Source organism: Bos taurus, chromosome 1 (assembly GCF_002263795.3).
Source record: "Bos taurus isolate L1 Dominette 01449 registration number 42190680 breed Hereford chromosome 1, ARS-UCD2.0, whole genome shotgun sequence".
NCBI classification, from domain to species: domain Eukaryota; kingdom Metazoa; phylum Chordata; class Mammalia; order Artiodactyla; family Bovidae; genus Bos; species Bos taurus.
This window is the reverse complement of record NC_037328.1, coordinates 46,056,148-46,077,202: the sequence shown is the minus strand read 5'-3', so window position 1 is coordinate 46,077,202 and position 21,055 is coordinate 46,056,148. Positions and strand designations below refer to the sequence as shown.

General features: G+C 42.0%; 2 protein-coding genes across 3 annotated transcripts in view; both read left to right on the top strand.

Moving 5' to 3' along the window:
* Positions 1–10,253: 10,253 nt before the first annotated feature.
* RPL24 (ribosomal protein L24) lies at positions 10,254–15,754 on the top strand. The gene is made up of 6 exons (NM_174455.3): positions 10,254–10,296; positions 10,428–10,503; positions 11,018–11,128; positions 13,765–13,901; positions 14,952–15,015; positions 15,635–15,754. Exons 1-6 carry the CDS (start codon positions 10,292–10,294, stop codon positions 15,713–15,715), a joined length of 474 nt encoding a protein of 157 aa, NP_776880.1. The 5' UTR covers positions 10,254–10,291; the 3' UTR covers positions 15,716–15,754.
* A 2,572-nt stretch (positions 15,755–18,326) lies between these two features.
* Positions 18,327–21,055, top strand: part of ZBTB11 (zinc finger and BTB domain containing 11) — a 32,927-nt gene continuing 30,198 nt past the window's right edge. The window contains exon 1 of one of the 2 annotated variants that reach the window (NM_001205556.2): positions 18,327–19,232. In NM_001205556.2, the coding sequence (NP_001192485.2) occupies positions 18,923–19,232 (310 nt within the window). In that variant the 5' untranslated portion in view covers positions 18,327–18,922. The remainder of the gene's footprint in view (positions 19,233–21,055) is intronic. The other variant, XM_015470868.3, reaches the window with a different exon arrangement.

Below are 21,055 nucleotides of genomic sequence, written 5' to 3'. Positions count from 1 at the left end.
CAACTCCCTAATTTGGCAGAGAAGCAAACTATTATTAAATGATCATTTCGCTCTCTTTTCTAGATGTTTTAGAAATTTGACACTTTTATCATCGGAATGACTATAAGGTCTCTACTCTATGCAGACCGAATTTGAGGACTTACTGCTAAAAGTTTAGCAATGGGCGGGGGCGGGCGGTGCGGGGTAGGGTAGGAGAGGTGCTGCCCCCTTTATTGACATTTCTGAATAAGTTCAAAGTGTTCAACTCTGCTATAGAGGATTTTGTTTAGTCAAAATCGATACGTCTTATTTAAAATTTAGTTAAAGCATGTTGGGATAGAAGCTTTTATACAGTATCAAATATTTAAGTAGTTGTTCTTGAATAGTTAACAGAACTTTAGACCTAGAGGTGTATTTAATAAGTATTGAGTGAGTGAGTGTGAAGTCACTCAGTCGTGTCCGACTCTTTGTGACCCCATGGTACTTAGCCCACCAGGCTCCTCTGTCCATGGAATTTTTTAGGCAAGAGTACTGGAGTGGGTTGCCATTTCCTTCTCCAGGGGATCTTCCCAACCCAGGGATTGAACCTGGGTCTCCCGCATTGTAGGCAGATGCTTTACCATGGAAGCCCGTTATAATAAGTATAAAACTCAGAATTTTTCCAAGCAGTATACAAAAGAAGTTTACAGTAAAGTCTCCAAACTAAAAAATTACACTGCCTTACTGTAGGGGACTTTTGATATGACTATTAACATGCTAACTAGTGTGATTGTAACTATGAACTCAATAAGCTTTCAGGGAATGGAGAAAGAAATAGAAACTATAATCTTCAGAGAAGACTTGAAGGAGGAAGTGAAATGGAGCTAAGGCTTAAAAGATGGGTGGACTCTAAACAGTTCAGAAGTACAAGATGAAAAGACAGCACAGACTGCACGTGGAGGCAGGTGGTAATGAAACTAATCTGATGGCACCCGACAATGTGGAGCTTCCAATTTCCACTACCTACTCCTTCACTCCCTCTTGCAATCTTTATTCTGAATTTCCGTCTTTCTGAGACAGCCATGTCCAACATCTCTGATAATTTGTTTGAAAAAAATCCCTGTAACTCATGCTTCTAGGTTTCCAGGCAATTGATTCTGTGAGCATTCCCTCCTTCCTGGATCCTCCTTCTCTCTGACTACAGCTGCTTTAATTTAAAATAAATAAATAAACAAACCCTGTTTCCCACTGTGTTAGTCTGAAGACAAATTTCCTAGCTCTCAAGAGGGAATTAAGACTAGGAATTTTTTTCCTTCTAACCAAGAACCCCCTTATGTAGAAAGCACAGTCTTACTATACAGGTATAAGAAAAATGTAAGCCTGAATTCTTTCTCCTACTAACCTTTGTTCCCTGGAACAGTCGGTGAAGTCTGAGGTGAATTTCTAGCTCATGGAACAAGAAAGGGTTCACAGTTTTCTCCAACTTTGCAGGGTAGTGACTTGGGAGGGGGCTCCTGGAAGCCCAGAAGGTATTTGAGGAGCACAGGTTTCTGCTAGTTTACAGCAATAGCACAACCAGAGTTTGGTTTGGTTTGTCTGACCTGGTTTCTTGAGAAAAGGGCCAAAGAACTCACTTTATGGGGTTAACTGAGTATAGTCATAGCTCCTAAAGAGAGCAGCCATAGTCCCTGGGCAGAGTCTCACATGCCCAAGTGAACCAGCAACACTTTATAATCATACCACAGACATTTTTGTACTTCAGCCTTTGCATCCAAAATCAAATTGCTACACTTTAACTAAATTGCTTCATTTTGTATATTCCTTAAACCCTGCAATGCACTCTCCAGGCAATTTGGAGAATTCTACTGAACAAGGCCATGAACTTCTCAACAAGGCAGCATTTCTTGGCTGGCCCAGAAACCCACAAGAAAGACTTTCCCTCCTATCAGCCCAGTATACTTGATTTCTGCAACAGCTGATCGCCTTGACTCATCTTCCCCATCTCTAATTCATCTGCCCATTGCTACTAGCATGATTTAAGTAAAACAACACATTTTATCATATTAATTCCCTCCTCAAAAACTTCTCTCTTGAAATTTAACTTTCTAGGTCAACCATAACCTGGCCTCACCCTACTTCCCACTATTCATTCCACTAGTTTTCACTTGGTGCTTTTGATTGAGGGACTGACAAAATGAAACTTGTGTTTCAGAAAGGTTAAATTGCTCATATGACAAGAATGAATTGAAAGGTAGAATAGTGGTAGGAAGGAGACTGTTGGAATAGGAGATGGTAACCTTTTACAGAGTAGTTTCAGGAGAGTACTATGTACAAGTTAAAATAACATGAAGTTAAGAGACTAGGTAGACAGAAAACTGGAACAACATTTTGGATAGTGCCATTCTCTTGACAAACAAAAGAGATTTTTCTAATTAGGGTGAGAATTTATATTTGAAAGAAGTATAATAACTTCAAAGTTTTAAAACTAAGATGTTATTAATCTAAAGAATTTTGACACTGTAAACATTTTGCAAATGTGCCTTTTTACAATAAAAGCTTTTTATCTGATTTATGTTTTTTTATGTGACTTTTTGTGTTTATGTGAAGATTTGTAGTTCAGTCGCTCAGTTGTGTCTGACTTAGTGACCCCATGGACTGCTGCACGCCACATTTCCCTGTCCTTTACCATGTTATTAATATAAAGAATTTTGACACTGTAAACATTTTGCAAATGTGCCTTTTTACAATAAAAGCTTTTTATCTGATTTATGTTTTTTTATGTGACTTTTTGTGTTTATGTGAAGATTTGTAGTTCAGTCGCTCAGTTGTGTCTGACTTAGTGACCCCACGGACTGCAGCACGCCACATTTCCCTGTCCTTTACCATGTTCCGGAGCTTGCTCAATCTCATGTCCATTGAGTCGGTGATGCCATCCAACCATCTCATCCTCTGTTGTCCCCTCTCTTCCTGCCTTCAATGTTTCCCAGCATCAGGGTCTTTTCCAAGAGTCGGCTCTTTGCATCAGGTGGCCAAAGTGTTGGAGCTTCAGCTTCAGCATCAGTCCTTCCAAAGAGTATTCACGGTTGATTTCCTTTAGGATTGACTGGTTTAATCTCCTGGCAGCTCAAGGGACTCTCAAGAGTCTTCTCCAACACCACAGTTCAAAAGCATCAATTCTTTACTGCTCAGCCTTCGTTATGGTCCAACTCTCACAACCGTACATGACCACTGGAAAAACCATAGCTTTGACTATACAGACCTTTGTCAGGAAAGTAATGCCTCTGCTTTTTAATACACTATCTAGGTTTGTCACAGTTTTTCTTCCAAGGAGCAAGTGCCTTTTAATTTCATGGCTTCAGTCACCATCTGCAGTGATTTAGGAGCCCAGGAAAATAAAGTTTTACTTATCACTTTGTCTCTCACTGAATTCTTTATACGATGACACATCAAGAACCTGAGGTTCATTATGTCCTGAGACCAGGTGTGATCTTAGTTAAAAGACCATGGGTTCAAGTCCCAATCTGATTTACACGATTTCAGAACCAGTGAATGATTGCCAGCCCACCATTCTCCAAAGCAGTGAGATTACAGGAAGGCTATCAGAACAGTCTTAAAGCATCAGTCCTAAATAGCATGAAATATCAGGGCCAAAATAATGTAGAAGAGTTCGCCATCTGAAGATGAGATACTAATCACTTGTGTTCCTCCTAAATATCAGCTAAAATCTGAGAAAGAGAAGAGGTGAAAGTATAAATAAATTTCAAAAATAAAGTTACTGTGATATACTTTTCAGATGTCTTTATCAAACTGGGAAGAAGCTGACTTTTATTTAAAAGAATAATAAACTTAAAAAAATTTTTTTTTAAAGAATAATAAAGGAATCCTTGACAGTTTTATTTAGAGTGCTTCCAAAAGTCAGTGAAACCTATGTAAATGATTTATCATATTTCCAGTTGAAAATTAAGCAAATGTTTAAATAAAATGTAATTTTAATTTATACTTGGAAGACTAAGGTCTTAAAAGCTCAAAAAGTTCATTTCTATAAAAGTGGTAGTTTTACTTTCTATCCTCCCTCCCAACTTAATTCATTTTTTTAAAAAAAAAATGGTGTAACTGTTAATTTTATGTGTCAACTTGGCTGGGCCATAGTACCCAGATACATGATCAAACATTATTTTGGATGCCTTCTGTGAGTGTTTTGGGATAAGATTTACATTTAAACTGGCAGACTGTCCTCCATAATGTGGGTCAGCCTCATCCAATCAGCTGCAGATCTAAATATTTAGAACAAAAGACTGACCTCCAGGAACAGCAAGGAATTCTCAGGCAGACAGGCTCTGGACTTGAACTACAACACTGGTTCCTTGCACGGTCTCCAACCTGCCTGCAAACCCTGCCGATTTTTTAAACCCTAGGCTTCATAATCATGCGAGCCAGTTCCTTAAAAGAAACCTCTTCTTATATTTGTGCACATGGAGAACCCTGACTAATAAAGGGGGGAGAGAAGTATTCAACTTCCAATTAGATATCAAATACTGAAGTCTTCATTCGGTAATTATATATGATTGTCCGCCTCATTTGGGGTTCCATTGACATCAGCCAGAGATAGGACAAATTTGGCCAATTCAGAGAAAAATTTCTCTGAAGAGAAAGAAAATTCAGAGTAACAGTAAATTATGTGTCTCTCATATAGGGCATATGCCAGTGTTGCTGATACAAGTGATCTAACTATAGTAATTATCAGAATAGCTTTCCTACATAGTTATTTGAGCTCAGAATGTTACAAAAGTTTTCAAGAGTTCGCAAAAAATAACCTCCAAAGGAGTCTAAATATATCTTTAGTTGTTCTCTTTGTCCTTCAGGATATATTTTCTATTTTAAAACAATGCAGCATGTATCAGCTTTAAAGAAAAAAAAAGTTACTGTAAAAATCTTAGAAAATACAGTCAAGCAAAAAGTAAATATAAAAATCTTCCATAATTCCCCTACCCAGAGATAATCACTGGTAACATGTTAGTGTGTTTCCTTTTAAACTATTTTTATCCACTGGACTCCCTGCCTCTGTATTTTAACAAAAATGGATATATACTGTACATGGATTTGGGACTGGTATTTTCATGTAACATGTTTTATAAATTTCCCTGTGACTTCAGTTCAGTTAAGTTGCTCAGTTGTGTTCGACTCCTTGCGACCCCATGGACTGCAGCACGCCAGGCCTTCCCTGTCTATCACCAACTCCCGGAGTTTATTCAAATACATGTCCACTGAGTGATGGACATGTGATGCCATCCAACCATCTCATCCTCTGTCATCCCCTTCTCCTCCTGCTTTCAATCTTCCCCAACATCAGGGTCTTTTCCAATGAGTCAGTTCTTCGCATGAGGTGGCCAAAGTATTGGCGTTTCAGCTTCAGGATCAGTCCTTCCAATGAATATTCATGACTGATTTCCTTTAGGATGGACTGCTTGGATGTCCTTGCAGTTCAAGGGACTCTCAAGTGTCTTCTCCAGCACCACAATTCAAAAGCATCAATACTTTGGCCCTCAGTTTTCTTTATAGTCCAACTCTCACATCCATACATGACTACTGGAAAAACCATAGCTTTGACTAGACGGACCTTTGTTGGCAAAGTAATGTCTCTGCTTTTGAATATTCTGTCTAGGTTGGTCATAACTTTTCCTCCAAGGAGCAAGTGTCTTTGAATTTCATGGCTGCAGTCACCATCTACAGTGATTTTGGAGCCCCTCAAAATAAAGTCTGTCACTGTTTCCATTGTTTCCCCATCTATTTCCCATGAAGTGATAGGACCAGATGCCATGATCTTAGTTTTATGAATGTTGAGTTTTAAACCAACTTTTTCACTCTCCTCTTTCACTTTCAATAAAAGGCTCTTTAGTTCCTCTTTGCTTTCTGCCATAAGGGTGGTGTCATCTGCATATCTGAGGTTATTGATATTTCTCCCAGCAATCTTGATTCCAGCTTGGGCTTCATCCAGCCCAGCATTTCTCATGATGTACTCTGCATATAAGGTAAATAAGCAGGGTGACAATATACAGCCTTGACGTATTCCTTTCCCTATTTGGAACCAGTCTGTTGTTCCACATTCAGTTCTAACTGTTGCTTCTTGACCTGCATACAGATTTCTCAGGAGGCATGTCAGGTGGTCTGGTATTCCCATCTCTTTCAGAATTTTCCAGTGTGTTGTGATCCACACAGTCAAAGGCTTTGGCACAGTCAATAAAACAGATATTTTTCTGGAACTCTCTTGTTTTTTCGATGATTCAGTGGATGTGGGGAATTTGATCTCTGGTTCCTCTACCTTTTCTAAATCCAGCTTGAACATCTGGAAGTTCATGGTTCACATACTGTTGAAGCCCAGCTTGGACAAGTTTGAGCATTACTTTGCTAGCGTGGGAGACGAGTACAATTGTGTGGTAGTTTGAACATTCTTTGGCATTACCTTTCTTTGGGATTGGAATGGAAACTGACCTTTTCCAGTCCTGTGGCCACTGCTGAGTTTTCCAGATTTGCTGACATATTGAGTGTAGCACTTTAACAACATCATCTTTTAGGATGCTGCACTCAAGTTCTGCTGCTGCTGCTGCTAAGTCACTTCAGTCATGTCCGACTCAGTGCGACCCCATAGATGGCAGCCCGCCAGGCTCCCCATCCCTGGGATTCTCCAGGCAGGAGCACTGGAGTGTGTTACCATTTCCCTCTCCAATGCATGAAAGTAAAAAGTGAAAGTGAAGTCACTCAGTCGTGTCCAACTCTTAGCGACCCCATGGACTGCAGCCTACCAGGCTCCTCCGTCCATGGGATTTTCCAGGTAAGAGTACTGGAGTGGGGTGCGATTGCCTTCTCCGCATTGAAGTTCTACCCTCAGTCTATTTAGAAAAATTCATCTAAGTACACCAGGTATTCTCAACAGCTGGTCAGAATTGGTCAGGCTGTCACAGTCCTTCTCTTTCCTTTAGTTCTTTAATTCTATTCAGATCTGTTAATTCATTCCTGAGAAAGTTTCCAACAGATGTGCCACTTTCTTAATATTAGTCAGCAACCTTGCTGGACTTTCCATATCTCTTCTACCACATTTTTAGGGTGAGTTGCTTATACAGAGTGTCCAGGAGAGGCAAATTTCCTACTTTACCCATCCTGACTTCTTGTGGTTGAACTAATAATAAAATTAACACACAACAGATAAACAGGAGAAAAACAAATTTAATTCATGTGCACAGAGTTCTCACATAGAGTTAAGTCCTAAGTAAGAAGTGGCCAAAGCAGACAGCTTTTATATTTTTTAGACAAAGGAACAATAAAAATTAGTAAGGAATTTAAGCAAAGCTTGGGCTTTGAGTAGTAAATTAGTAAAGAAATATCAAAGTCTGCTTATACAAAATTCTCTGCCATGAATTCCCTGTCTCTGGTAATAATGATGTCTTCCTACCTTTGCTACTGTACAGCAATAAAGTATTTATTTCCTTTTATTTCCTGCTTTCAGGGGGACAGACAGGAAGCTCAAAGTAACCTTCTTGCACCTACCAGTTTTCAAGTAAACTGAATTCAAACTAATCCGTATGTTATTGAGGCATAATTTGGAGCAACCTGCCCTGAGCTCCAACTAGCAGCGTAAATCAATCATTGTATTTGTTTTCTAGTCAAGTATCGTCTCCTACACAATTCATGGATTGCCTTTTGCCACTCTCCATCAAATGCTGAACTATAGCCTTGGAGTACAAAATGAAGCAGGGCAAAGGCTGACAGAGTTTTGTCAAGAGAATGCACTGGTCATACCAAATGACCTCTTCCAACAACACAAGAGAAGACTCTACACATGGACATCACCGGATGGTCAATATTGAAATCAGATTGGTTATATTCGTTGCAGCCAAAGATGGAGAAGCTCTATACACTCAGCAAAAACAAGACTGGGAGCTGACTGTGGATCAGATCATGAACTCCTTATTGCAAAATTCAGACTTAAATTGAAGAAAGTAGGGAAAACCACTAGGCCATTCAAGTATGACCTAAATTATACAGTGGAAGTGACAAATAGATTCAAAGGATTAGATATGATAGTCAGAGTGCCTGAAGAACTATGGATGGAGGTTCATAACATTGTACAGGAGGTGGTGATGAAAACCATCCACCAGAAAAAGAAATGCAAAAAGGCAAAATAGTTGTCTGAGGAGGCCCTTCAAATAGCTGAGAAAAGAAAAGAAGCAAAAGACAAAGGAAAAAAGGAACGATATTCCCATCTGAATGCAGAGTTCCAAAGAATTGCAAGGAGAGATAAGAAAACCTTCCTAAGAAACAATGCAAAGACATAGAGGAAAACAATAGAATGGGAAAGACAGATCTCAAGAAAACAATAGAATGGGAAAGACAGATCTCAAGAAAATTAGAGATACCAAGGGAACATTTCATGCAAAGATGGGCTCGATAAAGGACAGAAATGGTATGGACCTAACAGAAGCAGAAGATATTAAGAAGAGGTGGCAAGAATACACAGACGAACTATACAAAAAGATTCAATGACCCAGATAACCATGACGGTGTGATCACTCACCTAGAGTTAGACATCTTGGAGTGTGAAATCAAGTGGGCCTTTGGAAGCATCACTACCAACAAAGCTAGTGGAGGTGATGGAATTCCAGCTGAGCTGTTTCAAATCCTAAAAGACGACACTGTCACGGTGCTGCACTCAATGTGTCAGCAAATTTGGAAAAATGAGCAGTGGTCACAGGACTGCAAAAGGTCAATTTTCATTCCAGTCCCAAAGAAAGGCAATGCGAAAGAATGTCCAAACTACCACACAGTTGCACTCATTTCACTGCTTATTTAACTTACATGCAGAGTACATCATATGAAATAACAGACTGGATGAAGCACAAGCTGGAATCAATCTTGCCCTTATGGCAAGAAGAGAAGAGGAACTAAAGAGCCTCTTGTTGAAGGTGAAAGGAGAGTAAAAAAGCTGGCTTAAAACTCAACATTCAAAAAACTAAGATCATGGCATCCAGTCCTATTACTTCATGGCAAATAGATGGGGAAACAATGGAAACAGTGATTTTCTTTTACTGGGCTCCAAAATCACTGCAGATGGTGACTGCAACCATGAAATTAAGACACATGCTTCTTGGAAGAAAATCTATAAGCAACTTAGACAGCATTTTAAAAAGCAGAGAGATCACTTTGCTGACAAAGGTCTGAATATACAAAGCTATAGTTTTTCCAGTAGTCATGTATGGATGTGAGGGCTGAGCACCGAAGTATTGATGCTTTAGTACTGTGGTGCTGGGGAATACTCTTTACAGTCCCTTGGACTGTAAGGAGATCACACCAGTCAATCCAAAAGAAAATCAGTCCAGAATATTCATTGGAAGGACTCATGCTGGAACTGAAGCTCCAATACTTTGGCCACCTTATGGAAAGGGCTGACTCAACGGAAAAGACCCAGATGCTGGGACAGATTGATGGCAGGAGGAGAAGGGGACGACAGAGGACGAGATGGTTGGATGGCACGACCGACTCTATGGACATGAGTTTGAGCAAGCTCTGGGGGATAGTGAAGGGCAGGGAAGCCTAGCATGCTGTATTCAATGGCGTTGTAAAGAGTTGGATATCACTGAGCGACTGAACAACAAATCAAATGCTGAAATTATCTAGCATCACAAAGTGTTTAAGCGATCCAGGCATTGGCCCTCCTGGTGGGCCTGGGCAGAGAGGTGCCTTCTCCAGACAAGGTTTTCTTAGCAACCACCGGCGGCCAATCCACCTCTCCACCCCCAATAGGTGGCAGCTGAGCAAAGAACTCCTCCACTCCTGGCAGTCATCATTTCGCAATACTTCGACGCTTACTTAATAGAGATTTAGTAAACTGAAGAAATCGATGTATGCAAGTGCTTTAGCACGAGTGCTGGCAAAATGAGATTTTAGATTTTACCTGCAGGGTATTCATCTGTGCATCATTAAACTATGATAAGTAGAGGAGAAAGGAGCCCCCCCCGCCCCCCTGCAGTTCACATTTCTTGCAGTAGGACGTGGCTCTTCGAATTACTCAAACCAATTGCCTGCCTGCCTACCTGCTTGACTGTCCTTCCCACTTTGCCTGCAAAGGCTCGATAGCCTCTAGCGCAATTACTCCAGGAGAAGCGGGCAGCAGCTGGGGAAGTCTAGACTTGTGGCCCAGGCGACGTGACGTCATCACAGAGAGCCGGGGTTAGGGAAAAGAATTGTGGGAGGAGAGTGCCTTCCCAGGACCTTATAAGGCCTCTTCCCATAATCCTTTCCTTCTCTTCGCCATCTTTCTTTCTCCCCGGCAGTAGCAGCCATGAAGTAAGCGGGAACCCTGCATCCCAATCCTCTTCCATCTTCGCTCTGAGCGCCTCTCCGGCATCCCAGGCATGGCCTCTCCTAGCCGAAGATACCCGCCATCCCAGCTAATGGGCTTTCACTTTTCGTTACAGGGTCGAGCTGTGCAGTTTCAGCGGGTACAAGATCTACCCAGGACATGGGAGGCGCTACGCCCGGACCGACGGGAAGGTGAACGGCCGCGTGGGCTAAACGTACCGTGTACTTCTAAGGAAAGACCGGTCTCATTCGGTCTAAGCCGGGTCCTTTACCACGTCATTGTTGGTCCCTGAAAAGCTTGAACCGGGACCCTGTGTGCAGTATTTGTCAGAAGCCTCTAAGTGAATCAGTCTTGAGCTTGATCAAGGGTAGATCAGGTCGGAAGTTAGGGGCTTGTATAATTTTAATGTTCCGGTGTAACAGCAGTGGCCCAGAGAGGTATCTGGCTATTTTATGGAAATCAGGTCCATCTCAGGAGGGGCAGGATCCCTCCCACAATTTGACACCCCACCCCTCAGTATGAACGTAGGTTTGCTCCTCTCGGGAAAAGACAGGCCCAAACGCAGAGACGGTTTCTTGCCAGTTCTGTGACACAAGCCTTTTGGTCTGCGTGGATCTCAATTTTGTAAAATGAGAGGATATCACTAGAATATTGACTTACTAATAATTTCAAGCTCAGGCTCCTACTTTGAACTTGTCATGACAGGTTTTCCAGTTTCTTAACGCAAAATGTGAGTCGGCATTCCTTTCCAAGAGGAATCCTCGTCAGATCAACTGGACTGTCCTCTACAGAAGAAAACACAAAAAGGGACAGTCGGTAAGTGAAACGCACTTTGTTAATGTTGTTCTAAAGTTGCTAAACCTCTTGAGCGTCAGTTGCTGCTTTATAAAACTAATTAAATGAGACTGTATGTGAAAATACTCTATAACTATTGAGCATCAAACAGTAAAGTGAGAATGATTGATAAAAGGATTGCCTCCTTGTATCTTCAGCTCACAGTAAAAATTGAGTTGAAATTTGACAGCATCCCCTTTCCAGAGTGAGTAAATTACATAAAGCTCACGTGAGTTATAGGGCACTATGGACATGTTTAAGATGTTTGAGTGGAAACTAAATAGTTCTTACGGAAACTTGTTATTGGTTATAATGCTTATAGAATTATTCCTAATGTAGGTATCATATCGCTAAGTCTTCCAGCATGTTAGTTTGTTCTTAAGACTGGATGTGTTTTTAATTTATAGCCACACAGCCTCTTTGTTGCTGCTCTTTGTTTTTGTGTAGTTGGGGTGGGCTTCTCCTTGGAAAACGCAGGCTCTAGTTCTGGGGGCTCAGTAATTGTGTCTCACTGGCTTAGTTGCTCCAGGCAGGTGGAATCTTCATGGGCCTAGAAGGGAACCTGTGTCCCCTGCATTGGCAGTGGATTCTTAACCACTTTACCACCAGGGAAGTTCTGTATGTGTTTTTTGGAGTGGTCTTTTAGGTTGATGAAAGAGATTTTGAGAAAAAGTTTGAGTGACATGGCAAGAAAATTATTATGGGAATTCAGAGGAAAGGAGAATTCTAAATTAAAAGTGAATGTGGGGGGAAAAATGTGAAGAAGGAAAAAAGGCTGGAAAATTCCATAAAGGAGCATGGCGGGTTATAGTCCATGGGGTCGCAGAGGCAGACACAGTCAGTCAACAAAGTTTAACACAGTATTTTTAAAAAACTCGTGAATGTGACATTAGGATTAGGATGGCCCTTATCCAAACAGGGGGAGGGGTGGTGGGAGGAATTACAAATGTTGGTGGTGGTGTGGAGAAATTGTAACCCTGCATTGCTGAATGAAGATGGTGCAGGCACTGTGGAAAGTGATTGGCAGTTTCTCAAAAAGTTAGAGAATTACCATCATATGATCCAGCAGTTCCAGTTCTAGGGCTGTATATATTCGAGAGGATTATAGGCAGGGATTTGAACAGATAAACATGTATGGTGATATTTGTAACTATTATAATGGAAACAATCATATGTCCCATCAGTGGATGAATGGATAATAAAATGTGATGTGTGGGTACTAAGTCACTTCATTTGTGTCTGTTGCTTCAGTCATGTCTGACTCTTTGCAACTCTGTAGGCAGTAGCCCACCAGGCTCCTCTGTCCATGGGATTCTCCAGGCATGGATACTGGAATGGGTTTTCGTGACCCACCTCCAGGGGACTTTCCCACTCAGGCATCGAACCTGTGTGTCTCTTAACATCTCCTGCATTGGCAGGCGGGTTGTTTTCTACTAGCCACCTGGGAAGCCCTTATTTAATGGGTGCAGTTTGTTGTATTGTGAAAAAATATTTGAGACAGAAATGGTGTTTGCACAACACTGCAAAGGTACCTAATGCCACTGAATTATACACTTAAAAATACTTTAGAATGATCAACTTAAAGTTGTATATATTTTACCACAATAAGAAAATATATTTTTAAGTGGATTTGAGAAATTATAAATAGGTAAATACTAGCATTTTATCCAGTAAGATTTCATCTTTATAAAGTTTAAAATGAGCATTTGACTAACCACAAATGTGTCCTCTTTTCTCCATATGTCCCATTAAAAATTTTAAGATATTTTGCATATCCCTGCCTTAATAAACAGTTCAAGTATATTTTATTTTTCCTTGGACTTAAAGGCAAGATCTTTCTTCTCATAAGTACTGTATTATAGATTTCTGGTATAGAATCTGCAGCAAATGTTTGAATTATGTTGATACTCCAACATTCCTTAACATTTGGTGGCTTTCCTGTCTTAATCAGTTTTCTAACTTGACTGTTTCTCCTAATGTCAGTATTTTGAGTAAAAACAAATCAGAGTTTGAGGTTAATTTTTTTTCCAAAAGCACATTCTTTATCATGAGCAATCATACTAAAATTGCTTTTAAAGTACTGTTCAGTTAATTTTCTTAAGAGTTTAACTTTGTCTTTTTAAATAAAGTAGTAAATAATCAGGATTAACCAATTTATAATTGGAAAACTTACCTGAATATTGCAGTATTTTATATATAGATGCTTTAAAAATATATTTGTATATCTCATTTCAAATAATTGCATGAATTGTTTTGGGAGGTTTTTTTTATTTTTGGCAGTGCTTTGCAACATGTGGAATGTCAGTTTCCCAACCAGGGATTAAACCTGAGCCCCTGGCAGTGAAAGCTCAAAGTCCTAACCACTAGACCACCAGGGAACTCCCTGGTTGAATATTCCTGTGGTCTGAATTGTGTTTCTTCCCAAAATTCCTTGACCTCCAAGGTCAGGAGGTGGGACCTTTGGGAGATGAAACAGTCATGAGGGCAGAGCCACCATGAATGGGATTAGTGCAAAAGGTCCAAGGAAGAGCTCCTTTGTCGCCTTCTGACATTTCATTTCTCTCCCATATTCATGAAGCAAGGCTTCTAAGCATGCTTACCATCTTTTTGTTCTATAGGAAGAAATTCAAAAGAAAAGAACTCGCCGTGCAGTCAAATTCCAAAGGGCCATAACTGGTGCTTCTCTTGCTGATATAATGGCCAAGAGGAATCAGAAACCTGAAGTTAGGAAGGCTCAACGAGAACAAGCTATCAGGTAATAAATGTCACTATGGGCCATTTCAGTTATATGGAATTTAGGTTATGTATGGGTTTACAGAACAGAATCTTAATCTGATGTTATTTTGTGTTGTGATACTTGAATCTTTATAAGGATTGTCAGTTGTAAATGTTTGTGTTTAATAATACAGAAGTTTATACTATAAGTCTAAATGATTTGTTGAAATTCTGTATGCAGTTATAAAGGTACTATACAGTTTCTAATGTTAAGCTGATGTGGTTAATTACATTTGTTATTAAATCCTTTGGATTTATCGTACAAATAACTGCAGATGGTGAAGGAATATGTTATTTCTACTTTCCGCAAACACTGCTGCTGCTAAGTCGCTTCAGTCGTGTCCGACTCTGTGCGACCCCATAGACAGCAGCCCACCAGGCTCCCCCGTCCCTGGGATTCTCCAGGCAAGAACACTGGAGTGGGTTGCCATTTCCTTCTCCAATGCAGGAAAGTGAAAGTGAAGTCGCTCAGTCGTGTCCGACTCCTAGCGACCCCATGGACTGCAGCCTACCAGGCTCCTCCGTCCATGGGATTTCCAGGCAAGAGTACTGGAGTGGGGTGCCATTGCCTTCTCTGTCCCCAAACACTAGCCTTTTGTTAATAAGCTGTACCCTTAAGGGGTAAAGTGCTTTTTGCTTGTTATCAGTTCAGTTCAGTTCAGTCTCGTCCAACTCTGTGACCCCATGAATTGCAGCACGCCGGGCCTCCCTGTCCATCACCAACTCCCGGAGTTCACTCAAACTCACGTCCTTCAAGTCGGTGATGCCATCCAGCCATCTCATCCTCTGTTGTCCCCTTTTCCTCCTGCCCCCAATCCCTCCCAGCATCAGAGTCTTTTCCAATGAGTCAACTCTTCGCATGAGGTGGCCAAAGTACTGGAGTTTCAGCTTTAGCATCACTCCTTTAGAATGGACTGGTTGGATCTACTTGCAGTCAAAAAAAGTGCTTTTTGCTTGTTATAGCCTTTTGTTAATAAGCTGTACCCTTAAGGAGTAAAGTGCTTTTTGCTTGTTGTTTTTAACTCCGCAGGGCTGCCAAGGAAGCAAAAAAGGCTAAGCAAGCATCTAAAAAGACAGCAATGGCTGCTGCAAAGGTAATTGTCAGATTGTCTAAGATTTCTCATTTAGAGCAACAGGAGGATTTATTTTTAACCCAAATTGTGGTAAATTAAAAATTTTTTAAGGAATTTAGTGTAAGGCTTTAATGAAAATGATGTCCATGATTGGTTTTTAGGTGAGTGATTCAGGACTCCAAAGAGGTCCTTTGCTAGAGCCTTAAATGTGTCTGTAAGTGTTATATAGAAATGAGAGAAAGGCAGAGTTTATTTTGAAATACTTCCAAGTTTTCAGTAAAAATTTTCTGTAATTTTTTAGAATTTAGTCAGTTTTTATCAGTGTTAAACCATTTAGATAACCATAGTAAAAATTTCAAAACCAGGAAATTAGCATTGGATCTTTTTCTGTTCTTAGGATATAATTGAGGATCCCCCACTGCATCTAGTTGTATCTCAGTTACTTCAGTCTTCCTCTTTGGCTTACATTTATATTTCATATAAAGGTAGAATTTTAACTTGAGCGGAGTTCTTTATATTAGGAACACAAATAATTAGGAACGCAATCTAGGATACAAACAATATGGGCATAAGAGCAGTGACTGAAAGAAAAGAAAAACTCAAATGGAATAATGCCACATAACATGTTCTCTTTTTACAGGCTCCCACAAAGGCAGCACCTAAGCAAAAGATTGTGAAGCCTGTGAAGGTTTCTGCTCCTCGAGTTGGTGGAAAACGCTAAGTCGGCAGATTGGATTTTTGAATAAAGATCTGACTATAACTTAGATTGTGGTGGAATTTTTACTCTTAAAGCAGGCATGTTTGGCCTACACAGTAATAGTAGTTAAGAATTTAAGAGCTAAGTATTCTTTAAAGAGTTCATTTCTCAGGAATAATGCCTCCTACTACTCCTAATACAAGTCTCTTAAATGGAGAGATGTTAAATATTCATCTTTAAATAAGATCTGTATGGTTAAATGCAGTTCTTACTCACCTGAGGCTGTAAGGACACGTTATGTTGCATTATGTAGATTTTAGACTGCCTTTTGTTGTATAGATTGTAGTCCAGGTTGATTGCTAAAAGATGTGGGTTTGGTTTTTTTTTTTTTTCCTGTCACTTCTGTTTGCAAAAAGTAAGCGTTTTTAATGGGCTGTTTTCTTGTTAAACTACCCTTTTCCATGATAGACACATTTCATTATTGGGGATGCCTTTGGTTCTCTAGTATCTCACCTTTTAACCATTAGCTTATAGCTGAGCTAAAACTACTTAAAACTCACCTGTATTATCTGCTCTCGCTTCCAGAAAATAAGCTTAAATGAAGACTACACTTTTGGAGGGAGGAAGGGTCTGTGGTGTGATGCTTGTGGCACCTTAGTTCCCAACGAGGGATCAAATCCCAGGCCCATAGCATTGAATTTGCTCCTGGACTGCCATGGAATTCCCTAAGGATGCAACCTCTTGAGTATTAGAAAAAATAGTTCTTGAGCTGGGAGTCTGACAGAGCTGTCCTTAAAATTGCAAAAATGTCTCGATGTTCAGGTTACAAGTCACTATATTATGTAATTGTTATATGAAAAAAATAGTAATCATAATTGGTGTTAAGAGGCTTGCACATCTATGAAAATTAGATCATCCAATGTACCAGCACTCCACACCACCAAGTTGCAAGGATACAACAAGAAATAAGCTATATCCTCTTGAGAAATGTGATTTTATATATAGGAATAGTTAAATTTTTTTTTTTTGGCTGCACCCTGTGGCATGTGGGATCTTAGCTTCCTGACCAGGAATGGAACCCACACTCCCAGCATTGGAAGGCTGAGTCTTAACCACTTGACTCCTGAGGAAGTCCCTACTGTAATTTTTTTTTTAATGAAATTTTAAGAAAAAAGGTCAATCAAAATACTCAACATGAATACAGAGGTACATGTTCTTTTGAACACAATAAAATGTCCCCTTAAAGCACTGCTTTTCCCGTCTTAAATGTCTAAAATGGAACTGCCCTATTCTGATTATCTTTCAGTCATGAATAGCTTGAAGTTTAGGAAGATATAAACACTAAATGAAACTGTCACTCAGTCGTGGGAACCCCATCGACTATGGCTTGCCAGGGTCCTCTGTCTATGGAATTCTCCAGGCAAGAATACTGGAGTGGGTTACCATTTCCTTCTCCAGAGGCTCTTCCCGACCCAGAGATCCAACATGGGTCTTTCTGGTATTGCAGGCAAGTTCTCTACCATCTGAGCCACCAGGGAAACCCAAAATACTAAACACCTGTTCTCATAGGACAGGAAGTTTTAGCTTTTCTCAGTAAGACCACTGGACCAGTTGTATAACATTTTATTAAAACCTTTCTCTATTGGCTCAAAGGCACAAGAGAATCTCCGGTTGTGTTTGGCATGAGAGGTAATTTCTATTTCTAACTTAGCTTCTCTTGGCCGTCCAGAAATTGTTTACTTAACATTTTAATCTATTTACATCAGTTTTAAAAGACGTATATTTCACACTGAAGCATTGAAACATACACATCCCATGGAGAGTGGATTTGGACATCAGTTTTGGGGACGGATGTATCTCCACCTTCTCACACCTCCCTCCCCTAGCTGTGGTCTGAAATGAGTGGCCCTAAGTAAACCCCAGGCCTGGTAGTTGTATTTTTCCTCGGACTGGGAGCTCACTTAGCTACAGCCAGAATATTGAAGTGCCTTAAGTATGCCGTTTGTTAATTGCTGCAGTCCCCACTGGCAAGTGCCTTGGAGACCTAGTATACCCCGCTTTCTGAGCCCACTGCTTTCATCTGCAGTCGGCCCTCACCTGTCTCCGCAGGGCTCAGCGCCTCAATCAGCGACTGCAGACCTAGGCAGGGTCAGGAGAGAGTTGGCTTTCAGGCTCCAGTAAAGCACCTAAGTGCCAGACCCCGGATGGTTTGGAATGTCGTAGGCCTGAGTCTCCTAACTGCTAGGCAGACTCAGTCTACGGAGAGATGACCAGGGCGACCCCTCCCGTCTACCAGTGAAAAATCTGACATAGGACCTACATCTCACCTTGGAAAGTGCAGTTCGAATCGCCGTGGCCTTTGGTGCATTCAGTATATGTTGGGTGTAAAACCGAGTGTTTTTCTTCCCCAAACTAAAAAAAAAACAGTGCTAGCTCATCTTCACCGCTCCTTGCCAACATGATTGACTTAATGGGTAAATTGTCACTGCGTAAGCTGATCACTGCAGAATTATCCACGGGTAGTTTGGAACCAGCAGTATCTTAGAAACTATAGTAACTCCTACCACGGATGGATTTAAGTTTTGTAACACTTGACAGGAAAACTACATTTCCACGTGAAAGGACTTTCTTTGGTCTTATATTCAGGGGCTGTAGACCTCAGTATTTTGTGTTTTATGTTTTTGGTTGTCTCAAAACGCAGACGGAGAAGATTCCATTGCACCTTGGGGTATCAGACAGGGTTAACTGCCCAGCAGCTCCTACACGTGCTCAGAGCAAGGGAAAGAAGGGGGAAATAAAAAAAGGGAAACTGCCAGGACTTAATATGTCTGCTCAAACTCTCTTGGCTCTTCCAGGCAGGGCCTACCCGCTTCCAAAATGTCCGCCCGCAGTCCTGACGTCACTCAGTCGGCTAGATCAAGCCAGAAAGCCATGGCGCTCCAATCAGGGTTCAGCTCCCTCACCCACTGCCCTTGATTTGCGTCACTTCCGGTGGTGCAGCAGCCATTTTGTCAGTCGCCAGCGGATACCGCGCGCTGGAGAAGTGCAGTTCCTCCTGGTTACCAACTCGTCCGTTCTCACTCTGCGCTGCGGGCGCCGTCGAAGAGCACTCACTGTAGATACAACCGGTCCTTCCCATAGTACCGCCGCTGCTGTTGCATCCGCCCGGAGCTAGTGCTCTGTCTTCCTTCCCTGCCACTGACAGGCGCCTTCAGGGAGCCGCCGTCAGCGATGTCAAGCGAAGAGAGCTACCAGGCCATCCTGCGCTACCTGACGAACGAGTGCGAGCCGTACGCGCCAGGCACCGAGGGCAATGTCAAGCGTAAAATTCGCAAGGCGGCCGCTTGCTACGTGGTGCGGGACGGGACCTTGTACTACCAGCGGCGGCAACGGCACCGCAAGACGTTCGCCGAGCTGGAGGTGGTGCTGCAGCCCGAGCGGCGCCGGGGGCTCATCGAGGCTGCGCACCTGGGCCCAGGCGGCACTCACCACACCCAGCATCAGACCTGGCACGACTTGTCCAAGACGTATTGGTGGCGAGGTACGACCTCGCCCGCGGCGAGAGGGAGGGCGGGCTGGCGGCTCGGTCCCAGGCAAGGCCCGCAGGCGACGGCAGGCCCGTCTTGCATCCGCGAGTGTGAGGTTCCCCGCAGCCTCCCCGCGGACTCCACTAACCTATCTAGCCTAACCTGTGCCCGGCGGCTAAGCGCCCGCCAGGCATAGCCCAGAGGGTGGGGGACGCGAAAGGAGCCGCACTTCCCACAGGAAGGAGGCCGGGGAAGCTGGGGGCGGGCCCTGGCCTGGGTGGGGCGAAGGGGGCTTCCCCGGGGGCCGGACCAGCAGCGGGGAGGGGCCGGGACGCGCGGGCTGCCTTGGGCCCGCCTCCTTCGGCCGCGCGGGATGGGGCGGGTCCTTCTTAGCAGAAGCTTCTGGGCGGCGGTTGCGGATGCTGCGCTTTAAGCTCTTGTTTACGCTGGTGGTTTGGGGGTAGCACGGTCTGCCCCCAGCCCAGCCGCTTTCTGCGATGCCTTCCCCTAGCTTGTCGGCCAGTGAACTTGAGGTTTTGCGGACCTACTTACCAGGGTTCATGATTGTGCTATACCGCGGCGTGAATAAGGAATCATGCAATTGTGTGCAGCAGTGATTTCGAGTGACTGTTGAACCAATCATTTGAGCCTAGTTTTTAGGATAGGAATGTAATAGATGCTCTCAATTCTGGATATTTTAATGTCCTTCTCTCTGATATTGGGAAGAGCGCTTTGGAAACTGAGGCACTACGTCAACCCAGAAAAGATGCGGTTTCTGTGATTGTTCTGGTCCGGGGGAGTGTGGCTTTAAGTTTAATTCCTTGGGAGCCAGGTTAGGAAAGGAGAGAAAGGACCGTTGGTTGGTTGTTTTTTACCGCCCTCTCCAAAAAGTTGATGAGTATTCAGACTGTTTGGTTATCATTAATAAAAGTTTGCAGGCCTATAGAAGAGGTTTTGTTAGGAAGGATTCCGTATGGCTCTACAGAAATGAATTTACCGTAACTTACCTGTGAGTTAGGAAGTTCGACTACTGAATAGTTTCTCGAAGTTCTTTTCAGTTTATGAAATTTGTTAAATATTTCGTTTTGCTGCTTTCGTGTTTTCAAGAACAGTCCAGCTGTATGTTCTAAAATGCTTTCCCTTAATTTATATTACATTTTAAACCAATATCTAAATTGAGTTCCTGTAAAGAGACACAACTGTGAAGGAATAATAAGTAAATGCTGCAGTTTGTTAAGATTGATTTGTTTAGAGATAGAACAAAGGTCTCAGGTTTAATATTTTTATGGCATGTTAACATAATTACAGCTGAAGAAAAGACAGGTCAAGTTTTTACATGCAAGTATAGTGCTGAGCACTTATCTTCACATATTTGTGTATATGTGTTCAGTTGTGTCCGACTCGTTGTGACCCCATGGACTGTACCCGCTAGGCTGCTCTGTCCATGCAATTTTTCAGGCAAGATTTCTGGAGTGTGTTGTCATTCTCTATTCCAGGGTATCCTCCCAACCCAGAGATCCAGCCGGTTTCTCTTGCCTCCCCTGCATTGGCAGGCGGATTCTTTACTTTTGCGCCACCTGGGAAGCCCTGTCACCTATTAAGCTTCATCAGACCATGTAAATTGGAAACATTTATGTCTCTGTATTGCAGATGGGAAAATCAAAAGCACTAGGAGCTGACCTTTGGGATTTCAGACTTTACTATTATATGATGCTAAATGGAGTTTAATGTTCAGAATTTTCTTCCCTAAATTGATTATCTGTGAGTGATAGCTAATCCAGTATTTTGGTTTTTTTAGTATGCAGTGTCTTAAAAGACAAAAACTCCTGAGACTGTG